Raw genomic sequence first — 18,829 nt, 5'->3', positions numbered from 1 at the left:
AGAAATGGAAAACCTAACTCAAAACCTTAACTCAGACAGAGGAGCAGATGCCATGTTTCCCCCCCCCCCCCACTAAAGTGGAAATATGAAGTCCACACACATGAGTGGGGGTGGGGCAAAGAGAAAAAGAAGAAAGCATCTGAAGCAGGCTCCATGATAACAGCAGAAAGCCCAATGTGGGGCTCAGTCCCAGAAACCATGAGATCGCAACCTGAGCCAAAGTCTGACACTCAACCAACTGAACCACCAGGCACCCCTCAATTGAATTTCTAAAGCATGCAACTCTGAGAACAGGCATTTAAGAAAAATTGTTTAAAAGGCACTACTGTTGGGGCGCCTGGGTGGCTCAGTCGGTTAAGCGTCCGACTTCAGCTCAGGTCACGATCTCGCGGTCCATGAGTTCGAGCCCTGCGTCGGGCTCTGGGCTGATGGCTCAGAGCCTGGAGCCTGCTTCCGATTCTGTGTCTCCCTCTCTCTCTGCCCCTCCCCCGTTCATGCTCTGTCTCTCTCTGTCTCAAAAATAAATAAACATTAAAAAAAAATTTTTTAAATAAATAAATAAAAAATAAAAAGGCACTACTGTTAATAAAAAACAAATGTTGTGCATATCTTGATAACAATGATTTGGCTGAAATAAAGGCAAGAAAAATGTATATAAATATAATAAATTACATATAACTTTATTTGTTACTCATTCAAACAGAGACAGCCTATCTACAGAATACCAAGAAATGAAATCATATATGCTCTTCTTTCTGGCTTCTCCATTTGGAATTGTGAGAGTCAATCATTTATTCCTTTTTATTGCTGATAGCATTCCATTGCACAGATACACCTCTAATTGTTTATTCATTCACACATTGATATACAGTTGGCCACAATGTGTCTCTCCATGGTTGGTGAGAGTTGTTTTTTTTTATAATCTATCTCTTGCCCTTGCATTTATTGACAATGACCTGAAGATCAGTAGGGGAGTGTAAACTCATCTATAACTAACTCAGGTTAGTATTGGAATATAGACTGGCCTTAGACTGAGAAGCAAATGATCAAAACCCCAATAGAAAAGTGTGCAAAGGTAGTACAGTTCACACACACATACAGAAGGTACACGGAACTTTAACAAGATCGCAGTGTAATCTGCGCTATATTGTTTCCAAATATGCTTAACCTGAATTAAGCCTCTAGAGCTAATTTTCAATTTACAGGAAATACAGGGTATAGAGGGACTGACTGAAGAATGCCATGAGGAAATCATCAATCAAGAATGTGGTCCACTTTGCTGACTTACAGAAAGAGGTAAACCAGAGCAAATTCAAAATTGTCAAAAAGATGAGTTTATTTGGGAATAGCAAGGAATTGCAGTTTGGTACATACAAATTATAGCAAGCTAAGGCAAACCTGTTGACGGTTTGGGTGGGCTGTATTTATGGGCAGGGAATGTGAAGAAGAGTGAGTTTTGTTAGAGTCTGTGAAAATGAAAGACACAGGAGGGCTTTGAAAATTCCCCAAGCAGACGAAACCAGTCCAGTCATAAAACAAAGCCCAATTCAGTTTATTTTGTGAGATCAACCCAACCTGGGTCATTTCTTGTTCATGTCTCTGAAAACCCTAAACAAGACTTCCCAAGGTTGATATGAGGCAACCCCTGAGCAACTGCCTATAATGTAAGAAAATGTCAATATTATCAGTTTTCTGTAAATCAGGCATTTATGGGAAAATAGCCTCTCAGTCCTGAAGTTTTGTTTTCCTGAGGACGGTTTTCCATTTTCCAGTTTGTATCATCCAGTTCCATTTTATTTTTTAATTTTCAAAAAGTTTTTTTAAAATGTTTATTCTTGAGAGTGTTGCATCCACACGACTCCTGAAACACAATGCTACGGGCACCAGTGACAGTCACAACAAAGTTTATTACAATGAGAGGCAAGGCCAACCGATCAGGACCCACACTCTTGACCAGAGTGGGGTCCCGAACAGCCAGGGTACAGAGTTTTTACAGCCGACCACATTGTCTTATCAACACCTGGGAACAAAACAAAGAAATAGTCCCCAGATGGGGGTGGACGTTCAGACATGCCCTTGCCCCAATCCAATCAAACACTAATCCAGTTGACTTTCCTTGAACTTTTGTTCCCTTAATTGAGAGGACAAGGCTGTTATCTCTTAATCTACACTGTTAAAACAAAGCTGTTATTTGTTAAGGCTACAGGTTAGCCAAAACTACAATTTAACCCTTACAGAGAGAGAGAGAGAACGAGAATGAACAGAGAAGGGGCAGAGCAAGAGAGGGACACAGAATCCGAAGCAGGCTCCAGGCTCTGAGATGTCAGCACAGAGACCAGTGCAGGGCTTGAACTCCAGAACCGTGAGATCATTACGGTTAAACAGTTAACTGATGACTAAGCCACCCAGGCGCCCTTCCAGTTCCATTTTAGATTGAAATTCTTTTACACCCTAAAAGGCAATTAGGCTGGACTTTTCAAAAAGTGAAGTTCTCTTGAAAAGATAAAAGGGGCAGGAAAATTGTTCCAGATTCAAAGAGACCGCGGAAACATACCGACCCAGTGCAATGCACTAACCTTAATGGGTCGAGGGTTGGGGGGGAAGGTACAATGACATTTGGGAGACTACTGGAGAGGCTTTAAAACCGAACACTTATAATAATAGTGGAATTTTTATTAATTTTCATGTTTATGATAATGGTACCCCATTTAGTAGAATATCCTCATTCTTAGGAGGTTTATGCTTAAGGATTGTGGTGAAATATACTTACAAATGTCACAAATTATTCTTAAATTGTTAAAAGGTGTTTGTTATACTATTCTTTCAGCGTTTGGCTATGGTTTAATTTTTTTTTTTTTTTTTTTTTTTTTTTGAGAGAAACGGAGAGAGGAAATAGTGTGCGCGCCTGAGCTGGGAAGGGGCAGAGATGGGGGGGGGGGGGGCGGGCAGAAGATCTAAAGTGGGCTCCTCACTGACAACAGAAAGCCGGACGTGGGTCTTGAACCCACTAACCCTGAGATCATGACCTGAGCCAAAGTTGGAGGCTTAACTAATTGAGCCACCCAGGCACCCCTGTGGCTTAAATTTTTTAAAGAAAGAAGTTGGGAGGGGGCGCCTGGGAGGCTCAGCCTGTTAAGCTTCAACTTGGGCTCAGGTCATGACCACCGTTTGTGGGTTTGAGCCCCACCGTTTGTGGGGCTGTTTGAGTCTGTGCTGAGAGTTCAGAGCCTGGACCCTGCTTCAGATTCTCCCTCATTCTTTGCCCCTCCCAGCTCCTGCTCTCTCTGTTTCTGTCTCTCTCTCTCAAAAATAAATAAAACATTAAAGAAATTTAATCATTGTATTCACAGGCCCTTGGCTTGGTTTCTGATTCATAACGGGCCTTCATAAATCTTTGCCAGTAAATAAATCCTGGCTCCCCTTTATCATCTGCCTCCTTGGGAAGGCTCCATCACCTCCGTGAGCCTCAGCTGACTCCTCAGTAAACACCCAGACGCAGGTGAGGAGGAGGAAGTTTGGAAGGTTCTCCACCCCACTGCATACCGCAAGCACTACTAGCATCATCAGAATAAGTCTCCCCGCCCTTCCCAGATCTGCCCTCCTCGGGACCTGCTCCTCCCCCAGTCTTCTCCCTCGGTCCAGGGAACCCCTTTCTCTCAACAGCTCCAGCAAAAACCTCACGGCTTCTCTGCTTTCTCTGCTTGACTCCCCACAGCCGGTCTGTCAGATATCCAGCCGTCCCTCCGCTGCGCTCTGTGCTCGAATTCTGGCACGCTCTCCTGGGGACGCCTGGGAAGCCCCTCTGACTGCCTGCTCTGGCCTGCAAGACTCCCAGCATCTGACCTTCAGCAGGCCGCCTGCCCCACCTACGCCACCTGTCCCTTGCCGGGCCCTCTGGTCAGCGCTCCACACAAACTGGCCTTCTTGCCTTTGCGTCCCCCCAACCCCACCCCCACCCCGGGCCCTTTTCTGCCCCGATCTCCCTTCATTTGTTCACCGCGCCTGGAGTGGATGTCCTGTCCCCTTGGCCCGGATAATTGCTGCTGAGACTGGACTTCACTTGGCCTTAGTCCCCTCCCCAGGGAGGAATTCAGGGGTCCTTCATGCTAGTAACGGGAGCCTGTCACCTGCTGCCCAGTCTACTGTTCTGTGGCACCTAGCACGCAGCACACACAGTGCGGTGGCTCAGGTAGTGCCTATCCTGAGACTAGATTACAAACTCCCTCATGGACGATAAAACTCCATGGAAGCAGAGACTGACTTCATCCAACTCCGTCTGACCAGAGCCAACCTATGCTAAGGTGCCATAATTGTTGGGAAAAGGAACCCGTGAAATGTTGCCACAAGAACCCACCCAGGGCACTTAGGAAAACAATGACCTTTTAGAGGGAAGATCTTTGACCCCTGGAGGGAAAGGACGGAGACTTAACCGGCAGAGGGAATCTGAACATGTCCGCAGGCAACTGAAGTGTAAACTTACCTTGACAAGCTGCCTGGCCCACCCTGATTTATCTCCGTGGGCGAGAAGACTTTCTATCCTGGCTCCTGCCTCACTCTCTTGATCAAATCAGCTGCAGTTTTTTCCTTCTTGCACACTTTGGCCACATATCCCTCCCGTCTTGTCTCCACTCCCTCTTTCCTTCCTCCCCACACCCAGGGCACCTACAATCACTGCCTTAGGCTGACTAAGCAAGCTTAGTCAAAAGCAAGCTGTTTGAATGGGAGTCCATTGTTACTTCTTACTCCCCCCACCATGTACGCTGATTGTGGTAAATGGTTTAACCTTCCTGATTGACAAGGATTCAGGGACAGGGGTGAAACTCATCTCCTTTCTGCCTTGTCTGGAAGCTAAAGGAAGAATGTAGAAAGATGTATTTTTTAAGAGCATTTATATCTATGTACAAGAAAATACAACAAAATGTTCTAAAACAATCCTTGGATTGGGGAAGATTTTACAACCTTCGGCTTTTTTGAACAGTCACTCAAAGAGGGGCATCCCCCCCCCCCGTACAGGGCCAGAAGCTGCTAGAAGTCAAGTTAAAATCTGGTCAAGTCTTTTTTTTTTTTTTTAATGTTTTATTTATTTTTGAGACAGAGAGAGACAGAGCATGCGCGGGGTATGGGAAGAGAGAGAGGGAGACCCAGAATGTGAAGCAGGCTCCAGGGTCTGAGCTGTCAGCACAGAGCCCCACATGGGGCTCAAACTCATCAATTGTGAGATCATGACCTGAGACAAAGTCGGACACTTAACCGACTGAGCCACCCAGGTGCCCCAAAGTTTGGTCAAGTCTTGAGTGAAGTTATTGGAATGGAGTGTCCATGCCAATAGTTTGTCCAGTTCTTGCGATACAGAAAAATATGTCTGTATATTCAGAATAAGATTATTTCTGGATAATGGAATTATTTAATTTTTGTGTGTCTGTGTTTAGGTATTCTTAAACTATGATATTATTGTAACAATAGTATTAATATTCCAGATAATATGTGTACATGTTTTCATAATACAGATGAGAAAAACAAGACTCGAGGAAGTTATAAGAAACTTGTCCATGGTTGATAAGCTAATATTTGGCAGGATATGATCGGAATCATATAGAATCAGAAAAAAAATATTGGTTACCTATAGCGAAACATGGACATTCAACAGACAGATTGCAGTGTAAGTCTCTGCAGAGAGTAAGACCACACCGGGAGTACGTGTGGCCTGAAGAAATGACCAGGATATACTCCTCTACATTCTTGGATGGAGAATATTATGAGCAATTATATGCCAATAAAATGGGTAATCTAGAAGCAATGGACAAATTCCTAGAAACATATACACCACCAAAACTGTAACAGGAAGAAATAGAAAATTTGAACAGACCCATAACCAGTAAGGAAATCGAATTAGTCATCAAAAATCTACCAAAAAGCAAGAGTCCAGGGCCAGATGGCTTTACAGGGGAATTCTACCATTTAACGGAGAGTTAACACCTATTCTCTTGAAACTGTTCCAAAAAAAAGAAATGGAAAGAAAACTTCCAAACTCTTTCTAGAAGCCAGCATTACCTTGATTTCCAAAACCAGACAGAGACCCCACTAAGAAGGAGAACTATAGACCAATTTTCTTGGATGAACATGGATGCAAAAATCCTCAACAAGATATTAGCCAACTGGATCCAACAATACATTAAAAATTTTATTCACCACGACAAAGCGGGATTTACACCTGCGATGCAGGGCTGGCTCAATATCCACAAAACAATTAATGTGATTCATCACATCAATAAAAGAAAGGACAAGAACCATGTGATCCTCTCAACAGATGCAGAGAAAGCATTTGACAAACTATAGCATGCTTTTTTGATAAAAACCCTCAAGAAAGTCGGGATAGAAGGAGCATACCTCGAGATCATAAAAGCCATATATGAAGACCCAATGCTAATACCACCCTCAATGGGGAAAAACTGAGAGTTTTCCCCCTGTCAGGAACAAGACAGGGATGTCCACTCTCACCACTGTTCTTCAACATAGCATTGGAAGTCTTAGCCTCTGCAATCAGACAACACAAAGAAATAAAAGGCATCCAAATCGGCCAGGAGGTGGTCAAATTTTCACTCTTCACAGATGACATGATAATCTATATGGAAAACCCAAAAGATTCCACCAAAAACTGCTAGAACTGATCCATGAATTCAGCAAAGTCCCAGGATATAAAATCAATGCACAGAAATCAGTTGCATTCCTATACACCAACAATGAAGTGACAGAAAGAGAAATCAAGGAGTCAATCCCATATACCTAGGGGATAAAATACCTAGGAATAAATCTAACCAAAGAGGTGAAAAATCTATACACTGAAAACTATAGAAAGCTTATGAAAGAAATTGAAGAAGGCACAACAAAATGGAAAAACATTCCCTGCTCCTGCATAGGAAGAACAAATATTGTTAAAAATGTCGATACTACTCAAAGCAATCTACATATTCAGTGTATCTATCAAAGTAACACCAGCATTCTTCACAGAGCTACAACAAATAATCCTAAAATTTGTATGGAGCCAGAAAAGACCCTGAATAGCCAAAGCGATCTTGAAAAAGAAAACCAAAGCAGGAGGCATCACAATCCCAGACTTCAAGCTACGCTACAAAGCTGCAATCATCAAGACAGTATGGTACTGACACAAGAGCAGACACTCAGATCAATGGAACAGAATAGAGAACCTGGAAATGGATCCATAAACGTATGGCCAACTAATCTTTGACAAAGCAGGAAAGAATATCCAATGGAAGAAAGACAGTCTCTTCAGCAAGTGGTGCTGGGAAAACTGGACAGTGACATTCAGAAGAATGAACCTGGACCACTTTCTTACAACATACACAAAAATAAAGTCAAAATGGATGAAAGACCTAAATGTGAGACAGGAAGCCATCAAAATCCTCGAGGAGGAAGCAGGCAAAACCTCTTTAATCTTGGCCACAGCAACTTCTTACTCAACACGTCTCCAGAGGCAAGGGAAACAAAAAAATGAACTATTGGGACCTCATCAAAATAAAAAGCTTCTGCACAGTGAAGGAAACAATCAGCAAAACTAAAAGGCAACTGACAGAATGGGAGAAGATATTTGCAAACGACATATCAGATAAAGGGTTAGTATCCAAAACCTACAAAGAAATTCTCAAACTCAACACCCAAAAACCAAATAATCCAGTGAAGAAATGGGCAAAAGACATGAATAGACACTTCTCCAAGGAAGACATCCAGATGGCCAACTGACACACAAAAAAATGCTCAACATCACTCATCATCAGGGAAATACAAATCAAAACCACAATGAGATACCACCTTACACCTGTCAGAATGGCTAAGATTAACAACTCAGGCAACAACAGATGTTGGCGAGGATGCAGACAAAGAGGATCTCTTTTGCATTGTTGGTGGGAATGCAAGCTGGTGCAGCCACTCTGGAAAACAGTATGGAGGTTCCTCAAAAAACTAAAAATAGGACTACCATATGACCCAGCAATTGCACTACTAGGCATTTATCTACGGGGTACAGGTGTGCTGTTTCAAAGGGACACATGCACCCCCATGTTTATAGCAGCACTATCAACAATAGTTGAACTGGAGGGTATTATGCTAAGTGAAATTAGTCAGTCAGAGAAAGACAAAAACCATATGACTTCACGCATATGAGGACTTTAAGAGACAAACAGATGAATATAAGGGAAGGGAAAGAAAAAATAATATAAAAACAGGGAAGGGGACAAAACAGAAGAGACTCATAAATATGGAGAACAAACTGAGGGTTACTGGAGGGCTTGTGGGAGGGGGGATGGGCCAAATGGGTAAGGGGCACTAAGGAATCTACTCCTGAAATCGTTGCTGCACTGTATGCTAACTAATTTGGATGTAAATTTAAAAAAATAAAAAATTAAATTAAAAACAAATAAAGAAAGAAATACAGTGAAACATGATTTTGGGGACATTCAACAGACAGATTGCAGTGTAAGTCTGTGGAGAGGGTAAGACCATACAGGGAGTAGGTGTGGCCTGAAGAGATCACCAGGATATACTCCTCTACATTCTTTGATGGTCACTGCTTGCCCTTTCTCTCATTTATTATTATTTTCCCCAGAAAACATTAAACACTGAATATGTTATACTTTATTAGAATCCCCACATTTATTGTATTGTCATTTTAAGAGTTCATAGAATTGAAAACATTCAAGTTCATCCATAAAACAGGAAACCTCACCTTGCCTAGTATGAAAAACTCCTGAGGGCAAAAACTGTAGATCTGATCATTTTTCTGCATCTATAGGTTGGGCCATAGAACTAAATGCAATTAGCCAACAGGTTGGGAAGGGGAAGAATAGAGATGCAATTACCTACCCTCAGAGAGGCAAATTAATCCCCCAAATCTACCTCTACATTTTGTTTCTGTGCTCAGGACTAATTACCTTTAAGAATTATAATCCACCTTTCCTTTTCATATCTCCCTTGGCTCCTCCTACCCCCCCCCCCCCAACACTGAAATTGCTTGCACTAATTCATCAGTGTCCCAGTCCATGAATACTTTTTCAGTCCCTTTAATGTTGTCTTGAGCCCTGGCCCATGACAGTGCTGACTTCCTCTGACTGTTTCTCAGTCTCTTTGGCAAACAGCTCTTCCTTTACCTGCCCTTTAGGACTCCTTGCTCCCTAAGGTTCTGCTCTTGGCCAGTGCCCTCCACTTTTCTGCCTCCACAGGACCTAAATACAGCCAAACACAAGTTCCCAAAGTCATATACCCTGTTGACAACACTGTGATTCGGAAGAGTGCGAGGCTTTAAGGTACCAGGCAACCCAGGGCAGGGGTACTCTGGGGTTCCCCAGGAGCATGGACAGAATTTAGGGATATATCTGAAGGGAGGACAACAGGAACTGCTGATGGAGTGGGTGTGAGTAAAGGAACAAGAGAAATCAGAGATGCCTAGTAGGTTTTTGCCTCAGCTATTAGGAGAACAGTGGTTCCCTGGATTAAGATGGAGAGGCCTGGGGGAAGGTCAGGTTCTGGGCAGATAGAAATTAAGAAAATTAAGATTTAACAGAATTTCTTTAAATTAAGAAATTAACAGAAATTAAGATTTCTGTTTTGGGGCTCCTGGGTGGCTCAGTGGGTTAAGCATCTGACTTCAGCTCAGGTCATGATCTCACAGTTTGTGAATTCAAGCCCAGTATTGGGTGAGTCCCTCATTGGGTGAGCTTGAGCCCTGCTTCAGGTAAAAACACGAGCCCCGCTTTGGGTGAGCCCCGCTTCTCTCTCTCTCTTTCTCTCTGCCCTTTGTGGGATTCTTTCTTTCTCTGCCCTTTACTCAATTGCACTCTCCCCCTCCCCTCAAAAAGATTTCTGTTTGTATCCATGAATCTGGAGATGCCAGTTTGAAATCCAAGTGATAGCCTCCATTGGGCGGTTGCATACAAGAGACTGATGGTCCAGAAAGAGGCCAACCTGAGAAAAATTTTGAGCTCTCAGCACAAAGGTAGCTTAATTAAAGAGCGATAATACCACCTAAGGAGAAAAATTAAAGAGAAAAAAATGAGGACCCTACAGAAAACTCCTAAAAGTAATACAAATTAACAAATTCTTAAACTCACTAGTAATCAGGGAAAAGATAGTTAAACCAACATCGATTTCTCCTATTAGATTAACAATAGTGAAAATGACCCTTAATAACCAGTTGGCAAGGATTGTGAGGGAAATGATACACTATCAGTGGGAATGTTAATAGATACAGGCTTCCTTTTTACACTTTAAAAACAACTAAGACATAGGAGGAGGATGAAATAAACTTGATTTTTTTTTAAACAGCATATTTCAATTTTGTAAGTAAGTTGTTCAAGTATATCATTTTGTATGCATATAGTATTGCTACCAATACTTTTTTTTCCCCCTCTCTTTTTGAGAAACTGGATTTCATCTTGTTCTTCAGTCAGACCACCTTATCATCATTTTATGCAAGACCACACTCTTATTGTTTTTAAATATCTCCCCTCATTCTTGTTCTCCACTCCTGTTCTCTCTTCCTCTATTCAGTACCTCCTTGAATGCATTTCATTTTCCTTTAAGACTGGATGCATTTTTGTAAGATTATAAAGTACTGCTTTGTGGGTCTAAGTCTGTTTAATTTGGGGTGCCTGGGTGGCTCAGTTGACTAAACGTCTGAGTTCGGCTCAGGTCATGACCCTGTGGCTCATGGGTTTGAGCCCCACATCTGGCTCTGTGCTGACTGCTCAGAGCCTGGAGCCTGCTTTGGATTCTGTGTCTCCCTCTCTCTCTGCCCCTTCCCTGATCGAGTGCGCTCTCTCTCTCTCTCTCTCTCAAAAATAAATAAAAAACATTAAAAAAGTTAAGTCTGCTTAATTTACCGATATGTTCATTTGATCCACATGTACTGTATAAGAATTCATTTAATTTATGTTGGACTTTGCTTTTTAGTTCCTGCTCTTCACTTAAAAACAGTATTGGTTATGTGCTTTTACAGTGCTACATGAATGGTATTAATACTTTATTTTTTGTCTACAATCTTCCACTATTCACCAATAATAATAGATTTTCTTTAGTGATTTATCTCTTATCAGGTTAGCTGAAGAATATTATGTATGTACAGTATTATTTACTATGGGACTCTGTTATACATTATACTGGATTCACATGAATACAAAAAATATTTTCAGGTGTAAAACCTTTTTATCCTCAGTTAAATCTTTTAAAAATCTTGTTACAAGCTTTAAAATTTAAAGCTTATACAAAGTAGAGAGAATGGGAAATGAACCTCCATGCGACAATCACCCAAAGTCTTACAACTTAAGAATCACTTCAGAATTATGTTATATCTGTCTATATCTCAAAAAAAGAGGACAGATTATTTCTCAATAATTTTCTAATAAAATTAGTTTGTACATTGAACCAATGCTTGCTTTATATTGACACCTTCAGTGTTAACCTTCTTTAAGGAAGAAGATCTTTCAGCAGGTAACCCAGCTGGGCAGGTTCTGGGTTGAAATCTCTTTTTGACACTTTGAAAGTCATAAAAATGCAAACAATAAAAGAAATTGCCTGGGCGCCTGGCTGGCTCAGTCCATGGAGCATGGAGCAGGAGACTCTTGATCTTGGGGTTGTGACTTCAGGTCCTACATTGGGCATAGAGCTTACTTTAAAAAATGAATGAATGAATGAATGAATGAAACTGCCCTACATTGTTATTATGAAGAAGACTCTAAAGTTCTTAGGCCAAAGACACTTAAGGGCTTATTATAATTATAGGACGCCCCCCACCTTCTCTCTTTCACGCCCCTCCCACTTAGAGGAGGAGCCGGGTTTGCTGGGTGGAGTCATCTCAGCTGGTCCCTCCCATTTATAATGTGGATTTCCCTGCAGATTGTGCCTCCCTGCGCAAATAAAGGGACCTTAGCAGAGGCTCCAGGTAAGCTGGGAGAGGGAGGGTGTGGGTGCGGGAGACTGGAGTGGTAGGATCCGTGGCCTCTGGAGTTAAGCGCTCAGTGCCCCGTGAGAGACCATGCTTGGAGAGACCATGCTTGGAGAGACCATACCTCATCAGGAATTGTAAACTCTGGGTTTGGCTTATTTCAAAACACATCCCTTGTAACATGGTTCCCGGTCTCTCAAAGAGCCTTGTTAAGAATCGCCTGAAATGTTCGCTAAACTCACCGATAGCCAGATCCCACCCTGCCCTAAAGGGGAAGTAATACCTGTTTCAAAGCCCTGGGAGGGGCTGGTCTGAGGTTGAAGTGGAATTTCTTTATAGGATGTCTCAGAAATGTTTTGCGGTGGGGCGAGTGGAGGGATAAGAGCTATGGGCCCCTGTACCCCTGATTCTCATGCCCTGCATGGCCTTCTTCTTACTTAGTTTAACCAATCTGCCTTCTTACAGAGGGCAGATTAAGTTTCAGTGAGGTTGAGTAGTTTACCCAAAGCCACCGAGCTTGTAAGGGAGCAACAGGAATCTAATTCGACAAGTATTTAATGGGTTCCTGAGCTGAGTGCTTAAGGATCAATTATAAGAAATCAAAGTACACTCTTGGTGGTTAGTGTGGAAGACAGAGCTTGACCTCAAAACACAACAGTAATTAAGGTTTACGGAGGGAAGGTGTCTAATACTGAACCTTGAACTAGGATATTGAGATCAGGGGGGATGTTTGAGATCTGAAGGGAGAGGAGGAACTAAGAAAGGACACTGAGCGATGGGCCAGAGCTCTGCTGGACTTCAGGTCAGCAGTGTTCCAATGTCCTCTGGCCATAGGGAGGTCAGCCTGGAGAAAGTGAAGGAAGAATTGGGGCTGAAGCCAGCTTGGGGGCTGGGTGCCAGACAAAGGCCCCGACCATGAGGGGTCTTGGGAGCCCAGTGAAGGATTTGGGGGAGCCTGGGCACTTTCTAAATCCTGTACCTGTGTAAGCAGAGGCAGGAATGGCAGGGGCCTGGTAGCCGCTGGTCCCGGGTCATCCTGGAGAGTCCACAAGTCTGAAACTCAAACCACTGTAAAACAAGTTTTTGATAAACTTGGTGCAAAATGTATTTGGTAAAAAAACTTCACCTGACACAAAGCTTTTTGTATCCTATAAAAGATAGCTTTAATTATCTCACTTGCTTTAAATACACATGAATTTTGCATAAATATTACAGTGTTTAATTAGGAAGTGTTTCCCCAGACTCTTTTGGGGATGTTCACATTATACTTGATGTATGTACTATATTCTTTTTCTAAAATATAACATTCCAAATATAGTAGTAGTCCAGTGGTCTCAGGGGAAGAGAATGCCGGGACTGGAGTGAGGGATTAGTTGAGAAAGTGGGAAGTCTCCTGCTTCCTTCGGTCTATAATGAATTGTTTGCATCTTTCTACATCAATACATTTAGTACTACCACCTTTCTTTAAAATCTGCTTGCTGGGCGCCTGGGTGGCTCAGTCGTTAAACGTCTGACTTCGGCTCAGGTCATGATCTCACGGTTTCGAAGTTCAAGTCCCATATCGGGTGAGCTCAAGCTGCACTTCTGGTGAGCCTTGCTTCTCTCTCTCTCTCTCTCTCTCTCTCTCTCTGTCTCTTTCTCTCTGCACCTCCTGAGATTCTCTGGCCCTCAATCGCTTGCCCCCCCTCAAAAAATAAAATAAAATCTGCACGTAAGTCTCTTCAAAAGAATGTATGTGACATGCACGTGATGTAGTTTATTCAGCCAATACCAACAGTAGAGATTTCTAATGTTTCCACTTGTTTGAAGTTCAAATCAGTGCTCAAGAGAACATCTTTGTATGTATTTGGATATTTTGTTCACATTATATGTGTGTTAAAAAAAAAACCACTCAACTGAGTAAATTTTAAAGATCTCAAATCTAACAGAGAAGAACTCTGACGTGCTGTACAAAATGAAAAAATTATAGGCAGAAGGGAGCGGGAACAAGGAAATTATACAGGCAAAAAAAGCAAGGTGAGTTTCCTTTAGAGGATAGCAAGGGTCTATCAGGCAGATCAACTAGGCCTGATCAGGTGACTCCTGATGGAAAGACTCCATTTCTGGGAGAGTTAAGTCTTGGTGACATGGGGCTTACCCCATTTTGGACCCATTTTCTTGTTTTTAACATGTGATTTTTGGAATTAGTATCAGTGGAATTAGTAGGGCAAAGCAGAGTTTTTAAATCTTTGATGGATATTTCAGCATTGGTTTCTAAAAATAAAAGGTTTCTACTTCACCAGTCTACAGTGTTGGAAACTCTACCTCCCAAAGCCAAAACAGGGTATTATTCTTTTCAATTTTACCAATACAATAAGCATAGTTAAAGGGGAAAAGCTCTTTTTCAGTTTGTAATTCTTAAGTTATTAATAAGTTTCTGTGTTTTCCATAACGTGTTTTTATGCTTCTTTTTCTGCACTGGGAGTTCAGGTTTTTAAAATTTGTTTTACTTGTTTTGTAGGTACTCTTTGTTCAGAGATAGGATTTAATTAGTAAATACCGAAAATATTTTTCCTTTTTTTCTTCTTTTTATAAATTCGTATGTCTAGATGTTATTTCCTGGCTCTCACTACGCAACAGCCTGTCCAGAAGCACATTGAGTTGTTGAAGGGGAGCAGAATTTGCCACCCCAAAATAAGCTCTTCTGCATAAGGATTATTTCAAGCTGATTATTTTTGAAAGAGGGCAAATGCTGGATAATGTTTGAAAATAGAAGTTGCCCTTTTGTGAGGGTAATTTACATTCATAAAAGAAATATCCATTTGTAAGGGTTTCTTTGCACTCTGTATCCGCAAGAGGGGGATGACTAAATCTCTAGAAACCCTTATCTTTGAAGAAGGCAGGGACTCAAATCTGCATAACAACCTTACTCTTGTTTACTCTGCTTTGCCAAATAATCTCCCCAAACTGCTCCCCTCCCTTGCATCTATCTTTTGTCTTTAGCTGGAGATGGTATTTAAAATGGTGGCTTGGGCCATTTTGGGGAGTTACTCCACTTTTCATGGGTATCTCCATTGTATACGGAGGTATACATATTATAAAACATATATTTTTTCTTGTTAATATATCTTTTTATAACCGGGGAGTCTCAGTCAAGAGCCTAGGAGGATAGAGGGAAAATTATATTTCCTCCCCTGTACCTTAGAGGAGCAAGGATGAGAAAAGCAAACCAAATAAGGTAAACGTGAATTCTGAGCCATCAGAAAAACTGTGTTTTAAGCTTCAGAATTGAGGAGGTTTCCTTAAGTTCTGTACTCTCATAAGACAAAAGTTTATAGTGATATTATAATCATTCTTTACTTAATTCTAAGAGTTTGGGATTGTAGGGGAGGAAAAATTTTCCATTCTGTCCTTTTAGGTTCTATAGTTTAAGAATTAAGTTGAGATAAAGAGATGAATAAGAAAAAACTTGAATAACCTATTTATGCAAAGGAATCTCACAAAGATATGAGACTCAAACGACGACCCAGACAGACCAGATGATTGGGACTTCCATGCCATCCAGAGCTCAGGAAAGAGCCAGAAGTCTGGAACCTTTGCGGTTGAGGGAGGCAATTCCCAGAAAGGTGAGTAGAAAAAAGTCTGGTAAACAAAGGTTCTTATGTTCTGCAGGTAAGTCTCTTAGGTGAAAAAGTTCTTTCTGGTAATAGCTCTTTTTGCACTAGTCCCCCTTTATAATGTAAATTTCCTTTATAATTGCAAATCCCGCCCTCTCCACAAAGGGGGAAATTACTTTTTTAAGGCAGTTAAGATGGAGGTAAAGGGCTTTTCCTGCTGGGTCTCGAATGCCTTCCTCAAAATAATTCACATTACTAATGGCCTATTTTCGGGTTGCATGTGCTGAACCCCTTCAAGATGTAAAACGAATTCCTCCAAGTTACATGGATAGGTGTCTTAATTTGGCTGTGCTACATCTATCTGTCCCAGAGCCCATGCCCTTTGCACAGCCCACGTTGGGGTGAATGGGAGGTAGATGAGATGTAGGGATTGTGGTACCAAGTAGGTAGGAATAGATAGAGCATCATAATAAAGGCATGGAAATAAAAGATTGGGGTTAGAAGAGGGTAATCTGACTAGAATTTGGTAATGGGTAGGACCACCTGAAACAAACCCAGAGTTGTTTTTGTTTGTTTTTTTAAGGAAGTTTTACTTCATCTGCAAGTAATTCATGATTCGAGGAAACAATTGTTCTCCTGGCTAAGAAAGCTGCTTCGCTCGGCTTTCTTTTCTCTGTTTCCAAAGGCTGGAGAGGACTTGTCTAGTTGAGTTGTGACTGGTTGCAGGCTGTGGGAAGGGCTCTCCTTGGCAGCTGGAATTAAAGGCCTGACGATTCACAGGACTTTAGCAGCGGCCAGCAAAGTGAGGACTGAGATTTTACAGTGTATCCACTTCTCGCTGGAGCCCAAGCTCCTGAAGAAAACCCACCTCAGTCCAGTCTCTCATTCACAGCCCAATGGCAGTGTCATCAGCCCTGGCAGGACTCCAGGCCGAAGCCAACTGCCCCATCTGTCTGGACTACCTGAGAGACCCCGTCACCACCGAATGTGGGCACAACTTCTGTCGCTGCTGCATCCAGCAATCCTGGGCTGATCTCAGCGACAGGTTCCCTTGCCCTGTCTGCCGTCACTCATGTCGAGAGACGCACTTGAGGAGCAACACCCAGCTGGGAAGGGTGATCGACATTGCCAAGCTCCTCCACATCAGCAGGAGCAAGAGGAAGAGGCGGGACGAGAGGCATCTGTGCGAGAAGCACAACCGGGTCCTGACCCTCTTCTGTGAGGAGGACCTACAGGTGTTGTGTCCCGCGTGCGTGCGACCCCCTGACCACCAGGGCCACTGGGTGAGGCCCGTGGAGGAGGCTGCCTCTCACCACAGGCAAAGGCTCGGCAGTTACATCGAGCCCCTGAAGAAGCAGGTGGCTGATATTCAGAAATTAATAAGCATTCAAAGCAAAAAACCCTTAGAGCTGAAAGAGAAGGTGGAAAACCAAAAGCTGGAACTACTCTCTGAATTTGAGTGCCTGAAGCAATTTCTAGATCGTGATCAAGCCGCAGTTCTTTCTCGGTTAGCTGATGAAGAGAAGGACATTCAGCAGAAACTGAGTGCAAACATAACTGCATTTTCAAACTACATTTCCACCCTCAAAGGTCTGCTGAGTAAAGTAGTAGAGAACAGTGTGCTGTCTGAGGTAGAATTGCTATCACAGATTAAACATTTCTACAAGAAGTCTGAGGATGAGATTAGCCCATCAATTTTTTCGATCCAATTAAGAAGAGAAGGTTGCAGTTTTCCTCCCCAGTACTCTGCTTTGCAGAAAATTATTAAAAAATTTGGAGTGGACGTGATCCTAGACCCTGAGACGGCACACCCTAACTTGATTGTCTCCGAGGATAAAAAAGATGTGAGATTTGCAAAGAGAAAACAAAACGTTCCTTACTTTCCAAAAAGATTTACAACCAACACAGTCGTCTTGGGTTTTCCGTATTTTTATTCCGGCAGGCATTTCTGGGAGGTTGAAGTGGGAGACAAGTCTGAATGGGCTGTTGGGATTTGCAGAGACTCGCTTCCCACAAAGGCCAGGAGATCTCTGTCAGCCTGGCAGGGATGCTGGAGGCTTCAGCTGCAGGGGGATCGATATAATGCAGTGGGAGCTGTTCCAACACTGCTACTGTTAGACGTGAAACCCAGAGGCATTGGCATTTTCTTGGACTATGAGCTGGGTGAGATCTCATTTTATAACATAACTGAGAAATCTCACATCTATACTTTCACTGACACTTTTACTAGACCGCTTAGGCCTTATTTCTATGTAGGACCTGATTCAAAGCCTCTCAGAATCTGTACAGGAACGGATTGTGAATGAAAACTCCCTGGACCATCGTAATAGTTGTTTTGTTTTAAAGAATGGAAGGTGGGGGCGCTCGGGTAGCTCAGTTGGTTAAGCGTCTGACTTCAGCTCAGGACATGATCTCGTGGTTCGTGGGTTTGAGCCCTGTGTTGGGCTCTGTGCTGACAGCTCGGAGCCTGGAGCCGATTTTAGACTGTGTCTCCCTCTCGCTCTCTGCCCCTCTCCCGCTTGTGCTCTGTCTCTCGAAAATAAATACACATTAAAAAAGAATTGGAAGGTGGGTAGGCTCTTGTATTAACTAACATGCCAGTAAAGTGAAACCCTCCTCCACACACCCCCGCTCCCCGTCATCTCCCAGTTTTTTCTTTCTGTTTCGTCCAAGAAGAAAGCTTTGTTTCCACAATTCTCTAGAAAACAGTGCTAGTAATGCCTCTCTCCAGGAATGTTGAAGGGGTTTTCTGGGTGTGAGGGTGGATTAAGTTGGTCAGAAAGTGCAGATGGAGTGTGCAAGGGATTGACCAAAACAGAACTGGTCAGCTTCGCCTCAGCTCTATCAAAGTTGTGTCATTAAAACATTGTGCTATTCTTGTCATGTACAAGTTGTGTACTAGGCAGAGCAAACTGTAACCTTAGTTTTCCTAAAGGGCACAATTGAAAGGGATGGGGCAGACATCAGAGGGAGTGGTAGACCGTTTTTTCCTTTACCCCAAGGGGGCCAGCTACTGGCAGCACTCACTACATCTGCCTTTTTAGAAACCCTCTACATAGTTTTCATTTCATCCTAAATTCTTTGTTATTATGCATTGTATTTTATAGCATGGTGACTCACAGCATTGTAGAAAATTGGAAAGTCTTATTAGTAACAGACATTGCAGTTTAGAAACCACGTCAGAGAATATAAGATGAATCACCAAGTAGTAAAAACTATTCGGGCGTGATGGCAGATCTATTTTTATTCAGCATTTTCTTACTAGGATAGCTAACATTTA

At 42.5% G+C, this 18,829-nt stretch overlaps 1 protein-coding gene across 1 annotated transcript; it reads left to right on the top strand.

The window, feature by feature from the left end:
* Nucleotides 1-16,445: 16,445 nt before the first annotated feature.
* LOC131506893 (tripartite motif-containing protein 75-like) lies at nucleotides 16,446-17,948 on the top strand. The gene has a single exon (XM_058720962.1). It carries the CDS (start codon nucleotides 16,446-16,448, stop codon nucleotides 17,853-17,855), a length of 1,410 nt encoding a protein of 469 aa, XP_058576945.1. The 3' UTR covers nucleotides 17,856-17,948.
* The last annotated feature ends 881 nt before the right edge of the window (nucleotides 17,949-18,829 follow it).

Source organism: Neofelis nebulosa, chromosome 3, assembly GCF_028018385.1.
Source record: "Neofelis nebulosa isolate mNeoNeb1 chromosome 3, mNeoNeb1.pri, whole genome shotgun sequence".
NCBI classification, from domain to species: domain Eukaryota; kingdom Metazoa; phylum Chordata; class Mammalia; order Carnivora; family Felidae; genus Neofelis; species Neofelis nebulosa.
The sequence above is the reverse complement of the archived record's forward strand: the minus strand, read 5'-3'. Positions and strand labels throughout refer to the sequence as shown.

What these genes read in the sequence shown, in the direction of transcription:
- LOC131506893 (XM_058720962.1), top strand. Translation starts at nt 16,446, where the DNA reads ATGGCAGTGTCATCAGCCCTGGCAGGACTCCAGGCCGAAGCCAACTGC.